Below are 23,388 nucleotides of genomic sequence, written 5' to 3' on the forward strand. Positions count from 1 at the left end.
TATGGAACAAAAAAGTCAAGGGGAAGACCCAAAAAAATTTCATCAGCACTGAGCCGGAGGATCCAATTGGCTGTCCGTCAAGACACTGGACGATCCTCGACCCAAATTAAGGCCCTTACTGGTGCTGACTGCAGCCCCATAACCATCAGACGGCATCTGAGACTGAAGGGCTTAAAAAACAAAAAAACATCTTCAAAGACCTTGTCTCCTTGAACGCCACAGAACTGCTCGTTTGGACTTTGCAAGAGAGCACCAAACATGGGACATTCAAAGGTGGAAGAAAGTTTTATTCTCTGATGAGAAAAAATTTAACCTTGATGGTCCTGATGGTTTCCAACGTTACTGGCATGACAAGCAGATCCCACCTGAGATGTTTTCTACGCGCCACAGTGGAGGGGGCGCCATAATGGTCTGGGGTGCTTTTTCCTTCAGTGGAACAATGGAGCTTCAGGATGTGCAGGGGCATCAAACGGCCGCTGGCCATGTCCAGATGTTGCAGAGAGCATTCCTCATGACTGAGGGCCCTCGTCTGTGTGGTAACGACTGGGTTTTTCAACAGGACAACGCTACAGTACACAATGCCCGCAGGACAAGGGACTTCTTCCAGGAGAATAACAATACTCTTTTAGCCCATCCTGCGTGTTCCCCTGATCTAAATCCAATTAAAAACCTTTGGGGATGGATGGCAAGGGAAGTTTACAAAAATGGACAACAGTTCCAGACAGTAGATGGCCTTCGTGCGGCCGTCTTCACCACTTGGAGAAATGTTCCCACTCACCTCATGGAAACCCTTGCATCAAGCATGCCGAAACAAATTTTTGAAGTGATAAACAATAACGGCGGAGCTACTCATTACTGAGTTCATGTTTAGAAGTTGGATTTCTGTTTTGGTGGGGGGGGGGGGGGGTGTTAGTTTTTTTTTGGAGGTGTGGTCCTAAACTTTTGATCAGCTGAAAAACAGCCTGTTTCGGTTTATTCGTTGTTTTCATTAAATTAGATGCTCAAAAAATGTTTTGTCTCACTCCCATTTCTTCTTGTTGCATGTTGAAGCTCTACTTGGAACCTAGTTAAGATCTAGCCATGCTAAATATGATTTTTTACCATTTTTCAAGTGGTCTTAAACTTTTGATCAGGACTGTGTGTATATATATATATATATTATATATATATATATATATATATATATATATATATATATATTATATATACACACCTAAAGAATTATTAGGAACACCATACTAATACGGTGTTGGACCCCCTTTTGCCTTCAGAACTGCCTTAATTCTACGTGGCATTGATTCCACTAGGTGCTGATAGCATTCTTTAGAAATGTTGGCCCATATTGATAGGATAGCATCTTGCAGTTGATGGAGATTTGAGGGATGCACATCCAGGGCACGAAGCTCCTGTTCCACCACATCCCAAAGATGCTCTATTGGGTTGAGATCTGGTGACTGTGGGGGCCATTTTAGTACAGTGAACTCATTGTCATGTTCAAGAAACCAATTTGAAATGATTCGAGCTTTGTGACATGGTGCATTATCCTGCTGGAAGTAGCCATCAGAGGATGGATACATGTTCTCATTCTGTTTACACCAAATTCGGACTCTACCATTTGAATGTCTCAACAGAAATCGAGACTCATCTGACCAGGCAACATTTTTCCAGTCTTCAACAGTCCAATTTTGGTGAGCTTGTGCAAATTGTAGCCTCTTTTTCCTATTTGTAGTGGAGATGAGTGGTACCCGGTGGCGTCTTCTGCTGTTGTAGCCTATCCGCCTCAAGGTTGTGCGTGTTGTGGCTTCACAAATGCTTTGCTGCATACCTCGGTTGTAACGAGTGGTTATTTCAGTCATCGTTGCTCTTCTATCAGCTTGAATCAGTCGGCCCATTCTCCTCTGACCTCTAGCATCCATAAGGCATTTTTGCCCACAGGACTGCCGCATACTGGATGTTTTTCCCTTTTCACACCATTCTTTGTAAACCCTAGAAATGGTTGTGCGTGAAAATCCCAGTAACTGAACAGATTGTGAAATACTCAGACCGGCCCGTCTGGCACTAACAACCATGCCACGCTCAAAATTGCTTAAATCACCTTTCTTTCCCATTCTGACATTCAGTTTGGAGTTCAGGAGATTGTCTTGACCAGGACCAGACCCCTAAATGCATTGAAGCAACTGCCATGTGATTGGTTGACTAGATAATTGCATTAATAAGAAATAGAACAGGTGTTCCTAATAATTCTTTAGGGGTGTGTGTGTGTATATATATATATATATACATACATATACACACACATACACACATACACACACACACATATATATACACACACACACACACACACACACAGTACAGACCAAAAGTTTGGACACACCTTCTCATTCAAAGAGTTTTCTTTATTTTCATGACTATGAAGGCATCAAAACTATGAATTAACACATGTGGAATTATACACATAAACAATTGTGAAACAACTGAAAATATGTCATATTCTAGGTCAGTGATGTTGAACCTTTTACAGACCGAGTGCCCAAACTGCAACCCAAAACCCACTTTTTTATCGCAAAGTGCTGACATGGTAATTCACCCTGAATTCTACAGTCCAGTATAGTGTATCTTCCATGTAGTTTATCGTTTAGCTATAATACCCTGCCTACATTCAGTGCGCTGCCTGCACTATTCATAGTCCGCCCTGCGCTGATGAATGGCAGGAAAAGTCTAAGGCATATTGGTACACCATAGACTTATTCCAGGATGTGGGTGCCCACAGGGAGGGCTCTGAGTGCCATAGGTTCGCCACCACTGTTCTAGGTTCTTCAAAGTAGCCACCTTTTGCTTTGATTACTGCTTTGCACACTCTTGGCATTCTCTTGATGAGCTTCAAGAGGTAGTCCCTTGAAATGGTCTACCAACAGTCTTGAAGGAGTTCCCAGAGATGCTTAGCACTTGTTGGCCCTTTTGCCTTCACTCTGCGGTCCAGCTCACCCCAAACCATCTCAATTGGGTTCAGGTCCGGTGACTGTGGAGGCCAGGTCATCTGGCACAGCACCCCATCACTCTCCTTCATGGTCAAATAGCCCTTAATTTCAAAGTTTTCCCAATCTTTCGGCTGACTGACTGGCCTTAATTTCTTAAAGTAATGATGGCCACTCGTTTTTCTTTACTTAGCTGCTTTTTTCTTGCCATAATACAAATTCTAACAGTCTATTCAGTAGGACTATCAGCTGTGTATCCACCTGACTTCTCCTCAATGCCACTGATGGTCCCAACCCCATTTATAAGGCAAGAAATCCCACTTATTAAACCTGACAGGGCACACCTGTGAAGTGAAAACCATTTCAGGGGACTACCTCTTGAAGCTCATCAAGAGAATGCCAAGAGTGTGCAAATCAGTAATCAAAGCAAACGGTGGCTACTTTGAAGAACCTAGAATATGACATATTTTAAGTTGTTTCACACTTGTTTGTTATGTATATAATTCCACATGTGTTAATTCATAGTTTTGATGCCTTCAGTGTGAATCTACAATTTTCATAGTCATGAAAATAAAGAAAACTCTTTGAATGAGAAGGTGTGTCCAAACTTTTGGTCTGTACTAATATATATATATATATATATATATATATATATATATATATATATATATATATATATATATATATATATATATATACACACATACATACATATATACACACACACACTTTTTGTGAGACAAGGTAACCAAAAAATGGCTGTTCTGGCCCAGTTTTATTTTTTGTTTTTCACAACAGTAGATAATGTGATATTTTTATAGAGCAGGTCGTAACAACGCAGAGATACCTAATATGTGTATTTTTTTACATTTTATTTTGGATTTATAAAAGTTTGAAAGAAAATCATGTTTTTTTGTTTCAATTTTCTGGAAGCCATTTTTTTTTTTTGGGCGATTGTCTTATGTAGGGTCTCATTTTTGGCGGAATGAGGTGACCGTTAGATTGGTGCTAACTTTTGGTACATATAACTCTTGATCGCATTTTATACAATTTTTTGGGAAGTGAAGTGGGCAAAATTTCAATTCTATCAGTTTTGTTTTACAGCGTTCACCGTGCGGGGAAAGTAACATGATCCTTTTATAGATTAGGTCATTACGGATGTGACCATACAAAACATGTTTGGTTAAAAATTTAAAAATAAAAAAATACTAATTATATGTGCGGATAAAAGGAGATTTTTGTGAAACTCACCTGTAAAATCTTTTTCTCGTCTTTTCCATTGGGGGACACAGACCATGGGTATAGCTTAGAGATATTACTAGGAGGGACACTATGCAAAAAAAGAAGCTCCTCCTCCTCGGGCTATACCCCTAGGCACCTCCAGCAGAACTTCAGTCGTTGGAAAAGCAGTAGGAGAAGGAGAACGGAAATAAAACACAATGGAAACCATCACACCGCACACCATAAGGCGAAAACCATAAAAAAAAGGGGCGGGAGCTGTGTCCCCCAATGGAAAAGACGAGAAAAAGATTTTACAGGTGAGTTTCACAAAAATCTCCTTTTCTCGTTCATTCCATTGGGGGACACAGACCATGGGACGTCCCAAAGCAGTCCATGGGGTGGGAACAAGAAATAAACCCAACACCGCCTGGAATAAACGTCCCGCAGTTAAACAGGAACCACAGCCTGCAATACCCTGCGCCCAAAAACAGCATCAGCCGAGGCCAGAGAGTGTAGCTGATAAAACTTTGTGAAAGTATGTAAGGACGACCAAGTGGTCGCCTTACACAACTGGGAAACGGATGCGCGATTGCGTCTAGCCCAGGAAGCTCCCACTGCCCTTGTGGAGTGAGCAGTAATCCGTGACGGCGGAACCTGGCCACGAGCGCGATAGGCCGCAGCAATAGCGGAACGGATCCACCGCGCCACGGTGACCTTGGAAGCCGCCAGGCCCTTACGAGACCCTTCAGGAATCACAAAGAGAGAGTCTGAACGCCGGAAGGAGGCAGTAGCCCCCAGGTACACCTTCAGAGCCCTGACGACGTCCAGAGAGTGGAGAGCGCATTCCTTGGGGTTCGCCGGAGAAGGACAAAAAGAGGGCAGGACAAGATCTTCGTTAAGGTGGAAGGGAGAAACCACCTTGGGCAAAAAAGAAGGCACCGGTCTGAGCACCACCTTATCCTGGTGAAAGACCAGAAAAGGTTCTCGGCAGGAAAGTGCGGCCAGCTCCGAAACTCGCCTGATGGAGGTTATGGCCACCAGAAAAACTACCTTCCAGGTGAGTAAAACCAGAGAGATCTCCCTCAGAGGCTCAAAAGGCGCCGACTGAAGGGCACGCAGAACCAAGTTGAGATCCCAGGGGGGCAAGGGAGGCACATACGGGGGAACAGAATGCGCCACCCCCTGCAGGAAGGTTTTCACAGGTCTCAAAAAGGCAATGGACTTCTGAAAAAAAGATAGCCAAAGCAGAAACCTGACCCTTCAAAGAACTGAGCGACAGACCCATGTCAAGGCCGGATTGGAGAAAGGACAGCACCACTGGGACAGAGAAACGTAGGGGCGGGTAGCCCGACTTCTCACAAAAAACCAGGAAGGCCTTCCAGGTGCGATAATAGATCCGTGAAGAAGCCGGCTTCCGAGCCCTGATCATGGTTCTCACCACCGCATCAGAGAAGCCTCTCTTCCTTAGGATGGAGGTCTCAACAGCCACGCCGTTAAACGCAGCTGCCGTGAATTCTGGTGGAAGAGTGGCCCCTGAGACAGGAGATCCTCTCTGTCGGGTAGCGGCCACGGAACGTCGACCAACATACGAGCGACGCTGGAGAACCAGGCGCGGCGAGGCCAATCCGGGGCGACGAGAATGGTTGGTATCCCCTCCGCCTCTATCTTGCGCAGCACCTTCGGCAACAGAGGAATCGGAGGGAAGACGTAAAGGAGGCTGAACCGCTGCCATGGAGCTACCAGCGCGTCTACCCCGTCCGCCCGCGGGTCTCGAGCGCGGGCTAGATACACCGGCACCTTGTGGTTGAGCCGGGAAGCCATCAAATCTACGTCCGGACGGCCCCATCGGTTGCAGATGTCCTCGAAAACCTCCGGATGGAGAGACCATTCTCCCGGATCCACCCTGGTGCGACTCAGAAAATCCGCCGTCCAATTGTCGACTCCCGGGATATACACTGCCGACAATACTGGAACATGCGACTCCGCCCATAAGAGGATCCTCGCTACTTCCTGCATTACTGCCCGACTGCGGGTCCCGCCCTGATGGTTGACATAAGCCACAGCCGTGGCATTGTCCGACTGAACACGCACCGGGCGAGTTGCAAGGAGAGGAGTCCAGTGGGAGAGGGAGTGGAAAATCGCCCTTAGTTCCAAGACGTTTATCGGGAGACGGGACTCCTCCGTCGACCAGACACCCTGAACTGTGAGGTTCCGGAGAACACCTCCCCAACCGATGAGGCTGGCGTCGGTGGTGACTACCGTCCAGGAGAACGGAAGGAAGGACCTTCCTGACGATAGGTTGAGGGAAGACTGCCACCAAGGGAGAGAAGCTCGAACGTGCCGGGACAGAAGAACAGGAGTGTCTAGACCCCGAGGGCTCTTGTTCCAGAGGGCAAGGATCATTTGTTGTAGCGGACGAGTGTGAAATTGGGCGTACGGAATCGCCTCGAAAGAGGAGACCATAAGGCCCAGCACCCGCATGCACTCCCGAATGGTGGGACGTGGAGAGCGTAGAAGAAACACCACTGCCAGTCGAATCTGGGAAACCTTGGAATCCGGAAGAAACACCCGAGAAATCGAGGTGTCCAAGATCATCCCCAGGAACGAGAGTCTCTGGGAGGGGTGAAGAGAGGACTTGGGAAGATTGATCAGCCACCCGAACCGTTCCAGGGATTGAACGGTGATTCGGACGCTGTCCTCGGCCTGTGGAAGAGACGGAGCTTTTATCAAGATGTCGTCTAGGTATGGTAACAAAGAGATGCCCCTGGTGCGAAGAAGCGCCATGAGAGGCGCCAGAATCTTCGTAAAAACCCGAGGGGCGGTCGCCAACCCAAAAGGTAGGGCGACGAACTGGTAATGACGCCCCCCTATGGCAAAGCGCAGAAAACGATGGTGGGACTCTGCAATAGGGACGTGCAAGTAGGAGTCTTGAATGTCCACAGACGCGAGGAATTCTCCTGGACTCAGAGAAGCAATAACGGAGCGAAGGGACTCCATGCGAAACTTCCGCACCCGTAGAAACTTGTTGAGAAGTTTTAGATCCAAGATCGGACGCACTGACCCCTCCTTCTTTGGAACAACGAACAGGTTTGAGTAAAAACCTGTCCCTTGCTCTTCTGGGGGAACGGGGGAAATGACACCACGGTCCAGAAGAGAGGAGACCGCAAAAAAGAGATCCGAGGCCTTGGCCGGATCCCCCGGAACGCGAGAAGGGAAAAAACGTTCCGGCGGACTGGACGCGAACTCCAACTTGTAACCGGACGTCACCACTTCCAGAGCCCAGGCGTCCAGAACGTGAGCCCTCCAAACTTGTTGAAAGGAGAGCAGACGTCCCCCCACCACGAGGGGTGGGGGCACCCCTTCATGCGGAGGGTTGCTTGGGAGCAGGAGGACGGGCTGACTGCGTCCGAGGCCGCCAAGAAGGCTGGGGCTTGAAGAAAGGCTTCTTGCGGGAGTCCTGGGACCCCCCTGCCGATGAGGACGACAGCGTCCTGGCAGTGGAGAAGCGACGAAAGGACTGGCCCCGGAAAACTGAAGGCCGAGACCGAAAGGGACGCTTCGTCCTGGGCTGAGGTAGATAAGTGCTCTTGCCCCCAGTTGCGGCCGAAATAAATTCATCTAGTTGAGCCCCAAAGAGCCTGGACCCTTCAAAGGGAAGGTTAGCGAGTGAACGCTTAGATGAGGCATCAGCATCCCACACCTTCAGCCAGACCTCCCTGCGCTGAATGACAGAGAGGGCCGAAATACGGGCAAAGAGGGAGCCGATGTCCATTGAAGCCTCACAGAGATATTTGGAAGCTTGAGACATCTGAATGATAAAATCCAGAGTATCTGCAGAGGCGTCCTGCTCTGACAGATCCTGGTGGTGGCGCTGCAACCACATTGTAAGGGCTCTGGCGACCCAAGCTGACGCGAAGGCCCGCCGCAGGGAAGCGCCCGCCAGGGAGAAGATAGACTTGGAAAGTGAATCCAAACGTCTGTCCACCGCATCCTGCAGAGAGGAACCGTCTAGAACGGGAAGGGCCGTGTTCTCGGCTAACCTGGCCACCGGAGGATCTACCTTAGGGGAAGAAGTCCACTTTTCCACTGTGTCAGCTGGAAAAGGATACAGTGTATCCATACGCTTGGTAGCCGAAAACTTTTGATTAGGACGATCCCAAGCTTTTGATATGACCGCAGTGAATTCCTCATGAATAGGGAACACAGCGGACTCCTGCTTCTTAGGTGGAAAAAGGGAGAACTCCCGACTAGTGGAGGGAGGAGAATCCCCTTGTATATTAAAAGTGTCACGGACGGCTGCCACCAACTCTGTTACCATGGTGGAAAGCTTAGGCAGGGGTTCCCGCTCCGTGACTTCGTCCGATCCGGACAATTCCCCTTCGGATTTGCGCTCCCTGCAGGGGGGGAGAGTCAACCGGGCATGCCTCAAGGCGAGGGGGAGAAGCGGAGTCATCCGAGGAGGAATGCTGCCGCTCACGCTGCCTTTTAGAAGTCAGACGCCCTCTGTGAGAGTCACTGAGAGGAGATGGAGTGGTGGCTGCCACAGGGGTAGTAGCCGCCATGCGCTCCATGAAGGACATGGCTGCCTTGGCAACTAAGGCCAGATCAGCTGCCGCATTAGACATGGCGGAGGCCCAGGCGGGTACCGCTGGTTCCGCAGGGGCAGAGGGAGGACCGGGCTGAGCAAGAGAAGGAGGCTGATCCTGTATAGGAGCAGGGCATGAGTCACAAGAACCAGTGACAGAAAAAGGCCTAAGGCATATCTTACATGACTCCAGTGGAGCCTGAGAGGGAGCCTTGGAAGGCTTAGGGGCCCCAGGTTTAGGCATGATGGATTCCAATGTAAATCAGATTTCCTATTAGGTTGCTGCAATTCCTACCACCCAGGCAAACAGCAGAAGTCTCCGGTCACTGAGGAGCTGCACGGCCACAATCCAGCAGAGTCTCCGGAGTAAGGAGAAAACAGGCCGGACGCCGAAGCTCCGCCCCCTTGAGCGCGTCACTGCGGCGCAAAAAAAGCGCGCACGCGATTCAAACTACACCCCATAGCCGTACGGCGCAGCGGGGGTTAATGAATGACGGAGCGGTCCGGCAGGGAGCTGCAGAGAGCGCAGCGGCCGCAGTCTAAAGGAACAGAAATAATCATATGCAGAGGCGTCCTGTCTCTGCCGATCTTAAGCTGCCGTTTGAGCTGTAGGCAGGTAGGAAAAATGAAGATAGAGAATCATCAGCCCTACCCGGAAGGCCCCCTCCCCTAGGAAAAAATGCCCCCAGCAGGTCCTTTTCCAGCTCACCCAGGCGGCCTCAGAGTGCCAGACAAACGACATGAAGATAGGGGGGAGGGAAGAGAGAGAAGGGAGATTGAAGCAGGCAATACTTATCTGCTCAGCATGCTCCCTCGATGTCCAGACCAGCAGGGAGTCACCTCTTCAGACATCTGACTCCAAGGGAGGGCAGTGCTCTGGGGAGGGTAGGCAGCAGGTGTCCCAGCAGCTGGTGGGATGCCAGAGCTTACATGTCGAGCCTGGATCCACTTTTCTTCTGTGGGGGAATGGGAGGTAGCCAGGAACCTTCAGAAGACCGTGGCAGACACTCCACAGGGGCCAGGAAAGCGCAATGCTGACCTGCGTCCCCATCTGAAAACAGAAAATAACAAACAGGAGAAGAGTAAGAGTCAACCTCCTTGGACGGACACTAAGCAAAGACTGAAGTTCTCCTGGAGGTGCCTGGGGGTATAGCCCGAGGAGGAGGAGCTTCTTTTTTTGCATAGTGTCCCTCCTAGTAATATCTCTAAGCTATACCCATGGTCTGTGTCCCCCAATGGAATGAACGAGAAAGTATGGATTTATTTTTTTACTTCACTTTTTTTTTTACACTTTTAGCAGGAGCTTTATCAGGCTCAGATATACCATGGCAATCTGGATGTCTGTGAAGGCCATGGTAACCATCGGGGCGCTGCCACAGCAGCCCGATGGTTAGCCCCTTCCATACAGCGGACCTTAAGGACCGTGGCATGGAAGGGGTCAAATGGCAGACATTGGTGCTAGCACAGATGTCGGACGTTTCAAGCAGATTGTCAGCTGTGTGTTACAGCTGAAAATCTGCTCCCCTCAGCCATCCTGAACGGGGTGCAGGGTTTCCGTTTGGGTATTCTCTGCTGCGCGCCGTCCTGAAGGGGAAGGGAAGGGGGGCTCCGCTCGGTCATCCTGAACGGGGGGGGGGTGCTATCTGCTGCCGCGCCATCATGAAGGAAGGGGGGGCTTTACTCAGCCATCCTGAACGGGGGGTTAGGGGGGAGTCCTGTGCTACTGGGGAAGGGGGGGGGGGGGGGGCGGTCCAGCCTTGACAGGGGGGCACAGATGACCATACTGAACAGGGGGGGGATGGGGGCATGTTCCCCATATTAATCATTGTATGTTACAGCTGCCAGTCTGCACTGCTCTGCCATCCTGAAGGGAAGGAAGCACAGCAGGCTGTAGAAGGAAAACAAAAAAAGATAGATAAATAGAACCAATTGGAGAAATGATTTTTTCCACAAAATAAATTAAATTGGTGTAAAAGAAATAATATTTTTTTTTATTTTTTTTACAAAGGTTTCCATAGCCTTTAACCCCTTAAGAAATCAGCCCTATTTCACCTTAAGGACTTGGCCATTTTTTTGCAAATCTGACCAGTGTCACTTTAAGTGCTGATAACTTTAAAACGCTTTGACTTACTCAGGCCGTTCTGAGATTGTTTTTTCGTCACATATTGTACTTCATGACACTGCTAAAATTGGGTCAAAAAAGTTATTTTTTTTAGCATAAAAAATACCATATTTACCAAAAATTTTGAAAAATTGGCAAATTTCAACGTTTCAGTTTCTCTACTTCTGTAATACATAGTAATACCCCCAAAAATTGTGATGACTTTACATTCCCCATATGTCTACTTCATGTTTGTAGCATTTTGGGAATGATATTTTATTTTTTGGGGATGTTACAAGGCTTAGAAGTTTAGAAGCAAATTTTTAAATTTTTCAGAAATCTTCAAAATCCCACTTTTTATGGACCAGTTCAGGTTTAAAGTCATATTGTGAGGCTTAGATAATTCTAGAAACTACACCCCTCAAGGTATTGAAAACTGTTTTTACAAACTTTGTTAACCCTTTAGGTCTTCCACAAGACTTCATGGCAAATGGACATAAAATTTAAGAGTTTTTGGAAAATTTTCCAACATAATCAATTTTTTCCAGGAATAAAACAAGGGTTAACTGCCAAACAAAACTCAATATGGGTTGCCCTGATTCTGTAGTTTGCAGAAACACCCCATATGTGGTCGTAAACTACTGTTTGGCCAAACGGGAGGACATAGAAGGAGGGGAACACCATATGGGTTTTGCAAGGCAGATTTTGCAGGACTGGTTTTGTTTATACCATGTCCCATTTGAAGCCCCCCCGTTGCACCCCTAGAATAGAAATTTCAAAAAAGTGACTCCATCTAAGAAAGTACACCCCTCAAGGTATTCAAAACTGGGTTTACAAACTTTGTTAACCCTTTAGGTGTTCCACAAGAGTTAATGGCAGATGGAGAAACAATTTAGAAATTTCAATTTTTTGGAAAATTTTCCATCTTAACCCTTACTTTATTACTGGAAAAAATGGGTTAACAGCCAAACAAAACTCAAATTGGGTTGCCCTGATTCTGTAGTTTGCAGAAACACCCCATATGTGGTCGTAAACTACTATTTGGCTAAACGGCAGGACATAGAAGAAGGGGGACGCCATATGGTTTATGGAAGGCAGATTTTGCTGGACTGGTTTTTTTACACCATGTACCCTTTCAAGCCCCCTGATGCACCCTTAGAGTAGAAACTCCATAAAAGTGACCCCATCTAGGAAACTACGGGATAAGGTGGTTGTTGTTTTGGGACTATTTTAGGGGGTAAATATGATTTTTGGTTGCTCTATATTACACTTTTTTGAGGCAAGGTAAAAAAAAAATATGTAATTCAAATTTTTTTTCTACATTCGCAATTTAGTTTTGTGGAACACCTAAAGGGTTAACATAGTTTGTAAAGTAACTTTTGAATACCTTGAGGGGTGTAGTTTCTTAGATGGGGTCACTTTTTTGGAGTTTCTAGTCTAGGCTACATCAGGGGGGGGGGCTTCTAAAGGGACATGGTGTCAAAAAAAAAAAAAAAACAGTCTATCAAAATCTGCCTTCCAGAAACCATATGGAGTTCCCTTCGTTCTATGCCCTGCCGTGCGGCTATATAGCCATTTACGACCACATATGGGATGTTTCTGCAAACTACAGAATCACAGCAATAAATATTTAGTTTTGTTTGGCTGTTAACCCTTGCTTTATTACCGGAAAAAAGGATTCAAATGAAAATTTTGCCCAAAAATGGGTGTTTTGGCACAGTTTTTATTATATATTTTTAACGCTGTTCATCCGAGGGGTTTGGTCAAATGTTATTTTTATAGCGACGACTTTTACGCACGTGACGATGCTCAATATGTATGGCTCTCAGACTTTGGAAACACTAAGCAGGCATCCTAAAACTGCGGCCCTCCAGATGTTGTAAAACTACAATTCCCACCATGCCCTGCTGATGGCTGTAGGTTGTCTGGGCATGCTGGGAGTTATAGTTTTACAACATCTGGAGGGCCGCAGTTTGAGGATGCCTGCACTAAAACTAATATTTTTTTGGGGAAAAAAAAAATTGTTTCCGTGTCTCCAAAGTCTGAGAGCCATAGTTTTTTATGTTCTCTAGTGGACTGTTGGGGATTATAAAAATTTAGTACTCCATGGAAGTGCGATACTCCCTGAAGCAATCGATAACGCAGAGGCCCAGATGATCGGGGCAAGTGTCACATTGAGTGGTGGTGTCCTTCCGTATCCCCCTCGTGTGACACACTCTGCATCTTTTTTGGGTTCGTCCCTTCTTTCCAGTATGGGGGACCACACCTGGAAAATGTTGGCCAGGGACGATCCAGGCGCCTCCAATTCCCAAGGTACTCTGGCCTGCTCTTTCCCGGTCCGAAAAGATCAGGTCTTTGAGGACTGCCTCATAGAATTGGAGGAATGTCCCTGGGCTGCCAGCGCTTCGGGATAGTACAAAAGAGTTGTACATGGCAACCTGCACCAAGTAGACCGCAACTTTTTTGTACCATGCCCGGGTTTTGCGCATGGCATTATATGGCGTGAGGACTTTATCAGAGAGATCAACTCCTCCCATATACAGATTGTAGTCGACGATACAATCAGGCTTGAGGACCGTTGCCGCGGTACCTCGCACAGGGACAGGGGTGGTGCTGTTACCGTGGATTGTGGACAGCATAAGGACATCCCTCTTGTCCTTATACCTGACCAGCAACAGGTTTCCACTGGTAAGTGCACGGGTCTCACCCCTGGGTATAGGTACCTGGAGGGGGTGGGCAGGGAGGCCGCGTTGATTTTTCCGCACGGTCCCACAAGCAGCAAGGGACCTGAACAAGGGAATGCTGGTATAAAAGTTATCCACGTACAAGTGGTAACCCTTATCTAGCAGTGGGTACATAAGGTCCCACATGAGTTTCCCGCTAACACCCAGAGTGGGGGGACATTCTCGGGGTTGAATACGGGAATCTCGCCCCTCGTACGCACAAAATTTGTAAGTGTACCCTGAGGTACTCTCACAAATTTTGTATAGCTTCACGCCATACCTCGCCCGCTTTGTGGGAATGTATTGGCGGAAACTGAGTCTCCCCTTGAACGCAACGAGAGACTCATCAACCGTGACCTCCCTTCCAGGTACGTAGGCCTGTTCAAATTTGGCACAGACGTGATCGATGACCGGCCGTATATTATACAGACGGTCATAGGCACCTCGGGGGGGACATGCTGCATTATCGGAATAATGCAGACATTTCCGGATGGCCTCAAACCGGGGACGTGTCATGACCATACTGTACAGTGGGGTCTGGTAGAGGACGTCCCCACTCCAGTATTGCCTGACACTGGGTTTTTGAACTAGACCCATATGCAGCACGAGGCCCCAAAATGTACTCATCTTGGCTGCACTGACCGGCGTCCAGCCACCGGGTCTAGCCAAAAATGAGCCCGGGTTTTGAGCGACGAACTGTTGGGCGTACAGATTTGTCTACACCACCATCAGATTCACCAGTGGGTTACTGAAAAAAAACTAAAAAAGTCAATTTCAGTAAACCCCACTGTGGGAATCTGGATTCCAGGATTGCCAGCAAAATCCGGAATCTCGGGCTCAAAGTCCACTGGGGGACACCAGCTAAGTTCATCGGCAGGGGGCTCCGGTGGGCCGGGAAACCAGTACGAACCCCAGGGCAGCTCGTACTGAATTGACCTGCTCGTACTGAACTTCTGCGATCGCCGATACGGGGGGGTCAAATGACCCCCCCCCCCCCCCCCCCGCGTTGTTACAGGATGCCGGCTGAATGATTTCAGCCGGCATCCTGTTCCGATTAACCCCCGCGGCGCCGGAATCGCGATTTAAAGCCATGACGTACCGGTACGTCATGGGTCCTTAAGGACTCGGGAAACATGCCGTACCGGTACGTCATGCGTTCCTAAGGGGTTAAGATTTTAACCATCCTGTGACAGTAAAACTGTTAAAATAGATAATATATAATAAGTTAATATATGGTAAAACCAGTGGGTGCCCATAACCAAGATGGCGCTTGTGACCTAAACAGTACCAGAAGAGTCTGTGCACAGACTGATGCAGAAGCCATAGTCTAATTGCCCTACAGAAACCCCAAACATAAGGAAGCTGCAAAAAAAAGAACTAAGGAAGATAATAAGACAAAGGGCACAAAAATAAAATAGCCACAGACTAAGCAACTAAGGTAATGATACTTATCTTAAAAATGTAAAGGACAGTCTATATATTCTGTTGTAGGGTAAAGTTTAGGGGTTAATTTTATAGCGAATCAGTCATCAAATATGAGTAATCCCATACTGTGCTGCTCTAAGGGTCATAAGAAAACTGATTATTATATTTGTATAGTGTTCCAAGCTCCACAGCTTCTGTTAAGGCGCTCCACAGTCCCTCAAAGTCATACAGTAATTGCTAAAACTCTAGAGGCTTGCACTTACCCTTAGGGGAATCTCTGTCCATACTGCTCATACACTGACCTCAATAATAAGATAATAAGCTCCACAGTCTTCCCCCCCCCCCCCCAACAAGTCACCAGAATTTTCTAACTATATAATTATGCCTATGCAGAGGATATGGAGCACTGAAAAATGAATCATCACAGACAACATGGTGTTAAAATGAACCTCCGCTGATTTTTTAGACAGTGTTAATCACGGATGTAATTCTAGCCATAGCACTTGCTATGTGGCCCAGAGATGGGATGGGGGGGCAATCAGGTGCAAGAACATTGTACCGTTTATGGGGAATAACCATATGGTGGCTTTTCCTATAATCTGGGTTTCCTGATATATGGGGCTATTATAAATACCTTAAATGATTGCTTCTTATGCTGCGGTTTTCTTCTTTTTTTTTTTTTTACACTAGATGGTGGAGCCCCATCTTATTTCACCATGGGGCCCTATGAATGATAGGGACATCCCTAGTGTTAATCCACAGAACCAGGAAGAGGTTTCTTGTCCGCCTCCCCTTTAGTAGGGTTTGATGCCCGTACCTATATTTTAATAGGTTCAATGTGGTATATTTTGTTTTCAGGCTCTTACCTCCCCCCACAAATGTATTTCTTGACTATCATGATAGCTGCAGCAACAGCAACTAAGAGCACCACCGCTACAGACAGAATCAGTGCGACAGAGCTTGTTGCAGATTTTTCCTAGAAGAAAAGAATAGGCAGTCAATATTTATTAGGTCATTCATTTTTAAACAATTTTAGAAGCAGCAGGTCAGTGACTCAATGTAGCAATACAATATTGTCACCTTTCCAAAATGTTTATTTTTAAATCACGTGTATGTCTATGTCCTGTGAACTAATGGCCATACATGCCCACATAATACAGTCTCTGCCTATGGGGGAATAAAAAAATAAACTGGTGCAAAAAATAAAAAAAAAAATTCTCCTTGGCATCCTGGACTGGCTTGTCTAATGTCTAATTTAAGGGGTTGTCCGGGATCAAGATCATTTTTAAAACCAGTTAAATCACTATTAATAGCAGTTTGTTTTTAGGTATTTTTACACTTCAGCAGGGCTCCTACAGTCCCCCACTGATTGTTTACCTCTCTGTTTATGTGTGCGGTAACTTCCTGCCTCACTGCTTTCTGGCGCGCAGCGCAGAATCGCGTTGTTTCAAGTGTGTGTCTGCACCTCAGTGCAGCAACCCCCTAATTCATATGCCGCCTCCTGCCGCAACTATTCCTCCCTCTTAGTCACGCCCCTTAACGCCTCCTTCCTGAGAATGCTCCCTGCCCGGTGACATCACCGGACCAGAGGGGCGTGGCTTAGCACGGTGTGTTGCCGCCTAGTTACTGCCCCTCCATGCGCTCGGAATAATTACTGAGGCTGACAGTGACGTCACCGGGCTCCTTGCAAAGCAGAAGAAGAGGCTTCACTATGCAGAAAGGGACCCGGTACGTCACTGACTGATAGAAACTGCACTTCCAGCTGAAAATGTGAAGTGAAAAAGGGCCATCAGAAATGTTTGGTAGGGGAAGGACAGGCATGAATGTAATATTTAGGGGACCATTGTACACATACATCAATATCCCCAATCCCGGACAACCCCTTTAAGAAGAGATCACCACAGGTAATTTCAAATCTCAGCTGAAGTGGTGTAGACCACACTGCCAGTAGACTATTAAGTATGGACACCAGCTTGTTGAATATCCCAATCAAAAAACATTGGCTGCCTTTTGCAGCTACAACAGGACATTTGGGAGGTCAAGCACGGTTAGGCCCCTTTCACACGGGCGAGAATTCCGAGAGGGTGCAATGTGTGAGGTGAACCCATTGCACTCACACTGAATCCGGACCTATTCACTTCAATGGGGCTGTGCATATGAGCGGTGATTTTCACGCATCACTTGTGCGTTGCGTGAAAATCGCAGCATGTTCAATATTCTGCGTTTTTCACGCAACGCAGGTCCTATAGAAACGAATGGGAATGCGTGAAAATCGTAAGCATCCGCAAGCAAAGTACGGATGCAATGCGATTTTCACGCATGGTTGCTAAGGAGACGAGGGATTAGTTACCTGGGACCCCATTTTCTTAATTATTTTCCATTATAACATGGTTATAATGGAAAATAGCATGCTTTATTCAGAATGCTAAGTAAAAGGTCCATTGTGGGGTTAAAAAAATAAAAAGTAACTCACCTCATCCACTTGATCACGCAGCCGGGCTGGTCTTCCTTCTTCTTGCAGGACCTGGCTGGAAAAGGACCTTCGGTGACGTGATCATGCTCACCATGTGGTGAGCGCGGTGACATCAGCGCAGGTCCTGCTGAATGAAGATAGAAGATTTCTTCATTCATTTTTTTTTATTTTAACCCCACAATGGACCTTTTACTTAGCATTCTTTAATTCAGAATGCTATTATTTTCCATTATAACCATGTTATAATGGAAAATAATAAAATATACAGAACACCAATTCCAAACCTGAACTTCAGTGAAGAAGTCTGGGTTCGGGTCTGGGTACCACAGTCAGTTTTTTATCACGCGCATGCAAAACGCATTGCCCCCGCGGAATAAAAACTCAAGATCGGAACGCAATCGCAGTCAAAACTGACAGCAATTGTGTACCTACTCACACGATTTTCCCTGATCGCAGACGCAATGCATCCGGGCACGCTTGTCTGCAAGGGGGCTTATTGGACAAGACAGTCTGGCTCACAAATGGTGATCCGGTTCATTCTAAAAGGGGTTAAGGTCCAGCCTCTGTGCAGCCATTCCAGTTCCTCCAAGCCAAACTTGTCACCTCACTGTGCACAGGGACATAGTCAGGGAACAGGAAGTAGTTTTTAGAATCCCTTTGCATTCTATAGCATTAACAGTACCCTTTACTGGAAAATAAAAAAGCTAGCCCAAACAGCCTCACACCATTATCCTTTCTTCACCAGATCTTACAGTAGACACTAAACATTTTGATAGGACCCATTGTCTGGGCACCTCCCTTCAAAACTGAGATTTGTTTACCAGGCTGACAAACAGTGAAAAGCCATTAAATGACTCAAGAGAACATATTTTCACTGCTCCAGACTCATGCGATGCATTGCAAATGGTGTAAGACTTGTGTACAGCTGCTTGACCATGGAAATCTATTTTATGAAGCTCCCAAACAGTTCTTGTGCTGATGTCAGTAAAAGGGGTTGTGTGCTGTAATGGTATTGAAGACCTATCGGCAGTATAGTTCGACTCCTGGCACCCCTGCCGATCAGCTGTTTGAAGGAGTCGTGGTACTCGTGCGACTCCTTTAATGTTTAAAGAGTAACTAAACTTTTTTACAATTTTCTTTTAAAGTGATCTAAAAAGAGCCCAAAAATCATTTTAATCATACTTAAATTAATCTTCCCCCCCCCCCCCCCCCATCTTAAAAAAGGACCCAAAGTCCTGGATTTTTCAGCTTCTTAAAATAATCATTCTGGTACAGTGCTGGCTTGGAGAACGCTGCACAGATCGCTGCTCCTGCCTGGGCTCCCCTCATGCTAATTCTTGCACATTTATCATTTTCAGACCCGCAGGATTCTGACTCACGGCACACCCACCGATCTTCAAAGTTTAATTGAATGCAGTCTCCCTTGTACTGCCACTATAATCTAGACAGCGTGCAACTTTATTGCTCGGTTTTGTTACACCTAGCTGCTTCCACCACACCATAGCACTTACAACGGACATGCAAAAAATGTATGATTTGTTAGATCCCCCAAACCAAACTTGTGTTAAACAGGACATTATATGACACTGCCGTGTTTCAAGTCACTGAGCATCTCCGTACAAGCCAGAATACTACCAATGTTCATCTATGGAAATTACATGGCTGTGTGCTTAATTTTATGTACGTCTTTGCAATGGGTTTGGCCGAAACACCTTAACTCAGTAATTCAGAAGGGGGTCCGCCTATTTTGGCCATATAGTGTACTTTAAAAGAAGTCTGTCACCAGGACATTTACTGAAACCAGCCAAGAAACCTTGTAGCGTTTAATGATACCTTCCGCTTAGATATCCATTGCTTCCTTCTGTAGAAAAACGACTTAATCTGTATGTAAACTGCCAGTTAAGTGCACCAAAGGCAGGCTCAAGACACTATGTGTACTCTTGCGCCTCCTGCTTCCTCTGCTAGCCACTCTTGCTTTTCCTCGATTGACAGGGCCAGGTGAGATGACTATACAGAAAACTGGCCCTTTCATTGAAGAAAGAAGGAGAGGCTGTCAGAGGAAAGTAGAGGAGCAAGGGTGCACAGAGGGGAAATATCCCTGCGTCTTATGGGGTGAAATAAGCAGTATCATTATGGAAGCGGTCATTAGTACTGGAGGAGCGAGAAGCGGTGAAGGCTCTGTACTCTCTGCTTCCTGGTCCTCGGCTGTGCTGTGGCTGCGCACAGCGGGAGGGAGTTCTGTGAGCTCATGCTGTGCGCGTCAGGTCATAGCACAGCCGACGGAGGGAGGAATGTCGCGAGAGGTGAGGAGTGGCGGCAGGAGAGGTAAATGTTTTTTTTTGTTTTATGTGCTCTGTGGCTGGGGGCTGATGAGAGGCATGGGGCTCTTATCCGAGGTCTGATTGGGGGTCATTCACATTAGGGTCTGAGCTGAGGTTTGATTAGGGGTCTCATCTGAGGTCTTATTGGGATCTTATTAACATTGGGTGTCTGATTGGGGCTATCGGCTGAGATCTGATTAATATTGGGGGTGGGGTCTGATTGGTGGTCTGACCTGAGGTCTAATAAAAATTTTTTTTTTCCTATTGTTCTCCTCTAAAACCTAGATGCGTCTTACGGGGCAAAGAATACGATAAGTCAGTGGTTGTCACAGGAGGCATCTCCTGCAAAAGTAGGTGTGAGGGCCTTTTTTTCATAGTGATCCTTGAGTATTCGACACTGTACATCATTTTTTGACCACAGAAAAGTCATTATATCTTTTGAAATGTTACACATAGTTTTATTGTTTAGTCTGAATTTGCCATTGGTCTAAAAAATGATTTTATTATTTCCTAAAACAATAATGATTAATTTAATTACCTGTGTCTTCTGAGAACTATCAGAAAGGTCATTTGTACATTTTTTCTTCATGTCCAATTCTTGGCGAACAGGGTTTATTCCGCCAGTGCACTTATCCCCAGGAATCTTACGATACCTGTGAGCAAGAACAGTAGTAAACTTTTTGATCAAATAAATACAATTTTCATGGGTTTACACATTTTCTCAGGCTGGCCATACAGATGAGATACACTACTCACAAAAAGTTAGGGATATTTGGCTTTCAGGTGAAATTTATGGAAAATTATATATCATGTAAGGAGGGCATTTAAGTAGACACATACAATGGCGATTTCCTCATCTGAAACAATTTATTAAAACAAAAGCCAACAGTGGTGGGTATACCCCCACAAAATGTCAGTGTCTCAACTTGTCATGTGGCCTTGAGCATCAATTACAGCTTGACAACGATGTCTCATGCTGTTCACAAGTCAACTTAATGTCTCATGACGCAAGGCATTCCACCCTTCTTGAAGGGCGGCCCTCAGGTAATTGAGGTTCTGGGGTACAGAGTTACGAGCCTTTACATGGCCATTCAGCTGATCCCATAGGTTTTCAATAGGATTCAGGTCTGGAGAAAGTGCAGACTGCCTCCAGCAGCTGTTGCCTAATGATGCGATCTGGATGAGCTGGTGCATTGTCATCCATGAAGATGAAATTAGGCCCGTGTTGTTCATGAAGAGGCATAATGACTGGATTAATGAGGTTATTCAAGTAGTATGGGCTTGTCACTGTACCATTCACAAAGTGTAGGAAAGTTCTGCATTGACTACACACACCTGCCCACACTAAACACCAATACCATCACCACCAAAAGGCTCGTCTGGTGACAACAGTGGCTGATTTATAGCGCTCTCCTTGACGTCTCCAAAATCGTTGACCGCCATCATTTCTGCTTAGCGTGAATCGACTTTCATCAGTGAACAGCACTGAGGCCAACTGGTCCATGCAAGACGTTGACCCCTGTGCCAGGTGGTGTGGTCAGGTACCCTTGCAGGTCGTCTAACACGCAGACGTAAACGGTTTTGAATGGCCTGATGTGACACTTGGGTACCTTCTCATCTCTCTTAAAAATGTTAGAGTTATGTGGCATTCATCATCTGGTTCTGCAGATCATTGTTCACAATGAAGCGGTCATCAGTGAGGGATGTGGCCAAAGGACGTCCACTTCTATGCCTTTCTATGACTCTTCCAGTCTCTCTGTATCTCTGTTGCAACCTTATGATGATATTAATAGATCAATAGCAATGGGCTATAAGGTTCTGTTTTTGGCCTATTTATTTTTTGTCCTTTAAGATATAAAACTTATTTAATCCTGTTTAAAATAAAATAAAAAAGGACAATATGTGTAATTCTTTTCAAAAAAACCTTACCGGATTATAAACACAGTTAGAGCATTAGTGTTATATTTTTTGTTTCACTGTATATCAGATAGCAGGGCTTAGACTTAATTTTGTGAGAGAGCAGTAGATATGTTTTTTTTTTTACACTATCTTTTCTCTGATATACTAGATATATCAATATGTCTTTTAATGTTGTTTGTTTAATCCCTTAAGGACCAGCGGCGTACATGTACAAGGTCCGCCAGGTGCTGGGGCAGGATCGCAGGGGAAATGGTGGCACCATGGTTGCTCTTACCAGCAGGCATCCATGCTGGGTAAGGGCAGCATGGTGTCTTTTGCCCCCCCCCCCCCCCCCCCCCCCTGCAGCTTCAAGCGCTACGATTGGCTACTATTATATACATACTGTAGGGATTTGCTCTGGTAGGCAGGGTAAGCGGACACAATACAGAGGCAAAACCACGGTTGAAAAGCAAAAGTCAGTGTTTATTCACACAAAAAGGCAGAAAAGAAACACAATACTTGGCAGGGCCCTGGTGTTAATTCACACCGCAGGAATCCTCGTGTTAATTCACACAGCAAAAGTCCACAGAACTCAAAGAAACACGTCACCTGGCAGTCCACAGCAGGCTTTAGAGCACCTGGCTTCCAGCTGGCAGCTCTTAGCCTTACAGTATGGCAGAACTCCTCAGCCACCCAAAACACAGTGCTCCACTATCACCTGGAGGTTCATTCCACACCCAGCTGAGCTGCTAGCTGGGTTTTTAAACCCCAGCCCAAAACCAGGCCTGGACGTGGGGAACAGCCACCCACCCTGCTCATTGGCTGCTACCAATAAGAACCGGCCCGGATTGGCTGTACAGCCACACTAAGGAAAACAGTGTCAGAGAGCACTAGCTTCCCCTGACACACAAAATTCCCGGTTCTTATCTCACCGAGTCCAGGAACCTCGGTGACACGTACCTTCCGTCAATGACGGACCCTTGCGCCTTCCTACAATACACACACAGTTGCAAGAAAAAATATGTGAACCCTTTGGAATGATATGGATTTCTGCACAAATTGGTCATAAAATGTGATCTGATCTTCATCTAAGTCACAACAATAGACAATCACAGTCTGCTTAAACTAATAACACACAAAGAATTAAATGTTACCACGTATTTATTGAACACACCATGTAAACATTCACAGTGCAGGTGGAAAAAGTATATGAACCCCTAGACCAGTGATAGGCAAACTGCGGCTCTCCAGCTGTTGCAGAACTACAACTCCCAGCATGCAAAGACTGCCTACAGCTTTCAGCCTACAGCAGGGCATGGTGGGAGTTGTAGTTTTGCAACAGCTGGAGAGCCGCAGTTTGCCTATCACTGCCCTAGACTAATGACATCTCCAAGAGCTAATTGGAGTGAGGTGTCAGCCAACTGGAGTCCAATCAATGAGATGAGATTGGTGTTGGTTACAGCTGCCCTGCCCTATAAAAAAAAAAACAAAAAAAAAAAAAAACACAACACTAGTTCTGGGTTTGCTTTTCACAAGAACCATTGCCTGATGTGAATGATGCCTCGCACAAAAGAGCTCTCAGAAGACCTACAATTAAGAATTGTTGACTTGCATAAAGCTGGAAAGGGTTATAAAAGTATCTCCAAAAGCCTTGCTGTTCAT

The 23,388-nt window shown here is 46.3% G+C and overlaps 1 protein-coding gene across 1 annotated transcript in view; it reads right to left on the minus strand.

Annotated features, from left to right (window-relative positions):
• SORT1 (sortilin 1) overlaps positions 1 to 23,388 on the minus strand; it is a 144,469-nt gene that overhangs the window by 12,334 nt on the left and 108,747 nt on the right. The window contains exons 17-18 of the mRNA XM_040424071.1: positions 20,366 to 20,480; positions 15,900 to 16,009 (exon numbers count right to left, since the gene is read on the minus strand). Of these exons, the coding sequence (XP_040280005.1) occupies positions 15,900 to 16,009; positions 20,366 to 20,480 (225 nt within the window). The remainder of the gene's footprint in view (positions 1 to 15,899; positions 16,010 to 20,365; positions 20,481 to 23,388) is intronic.

The sequence above is a fragment of the Bufo bufo genome, chromosome 3 (genome assembly GCF_905171765.1).
Source record: "Bufo bufo chromosome 3, aBufBuf1.1, whole genome shotgun sequence".
Taxonomy (NCBI): domain Eukaryota; kingdom Metazoa; phylum Chordata; class Amphibia; order Anura; family Bufonidae; genus Bufo; species Bufo bufo.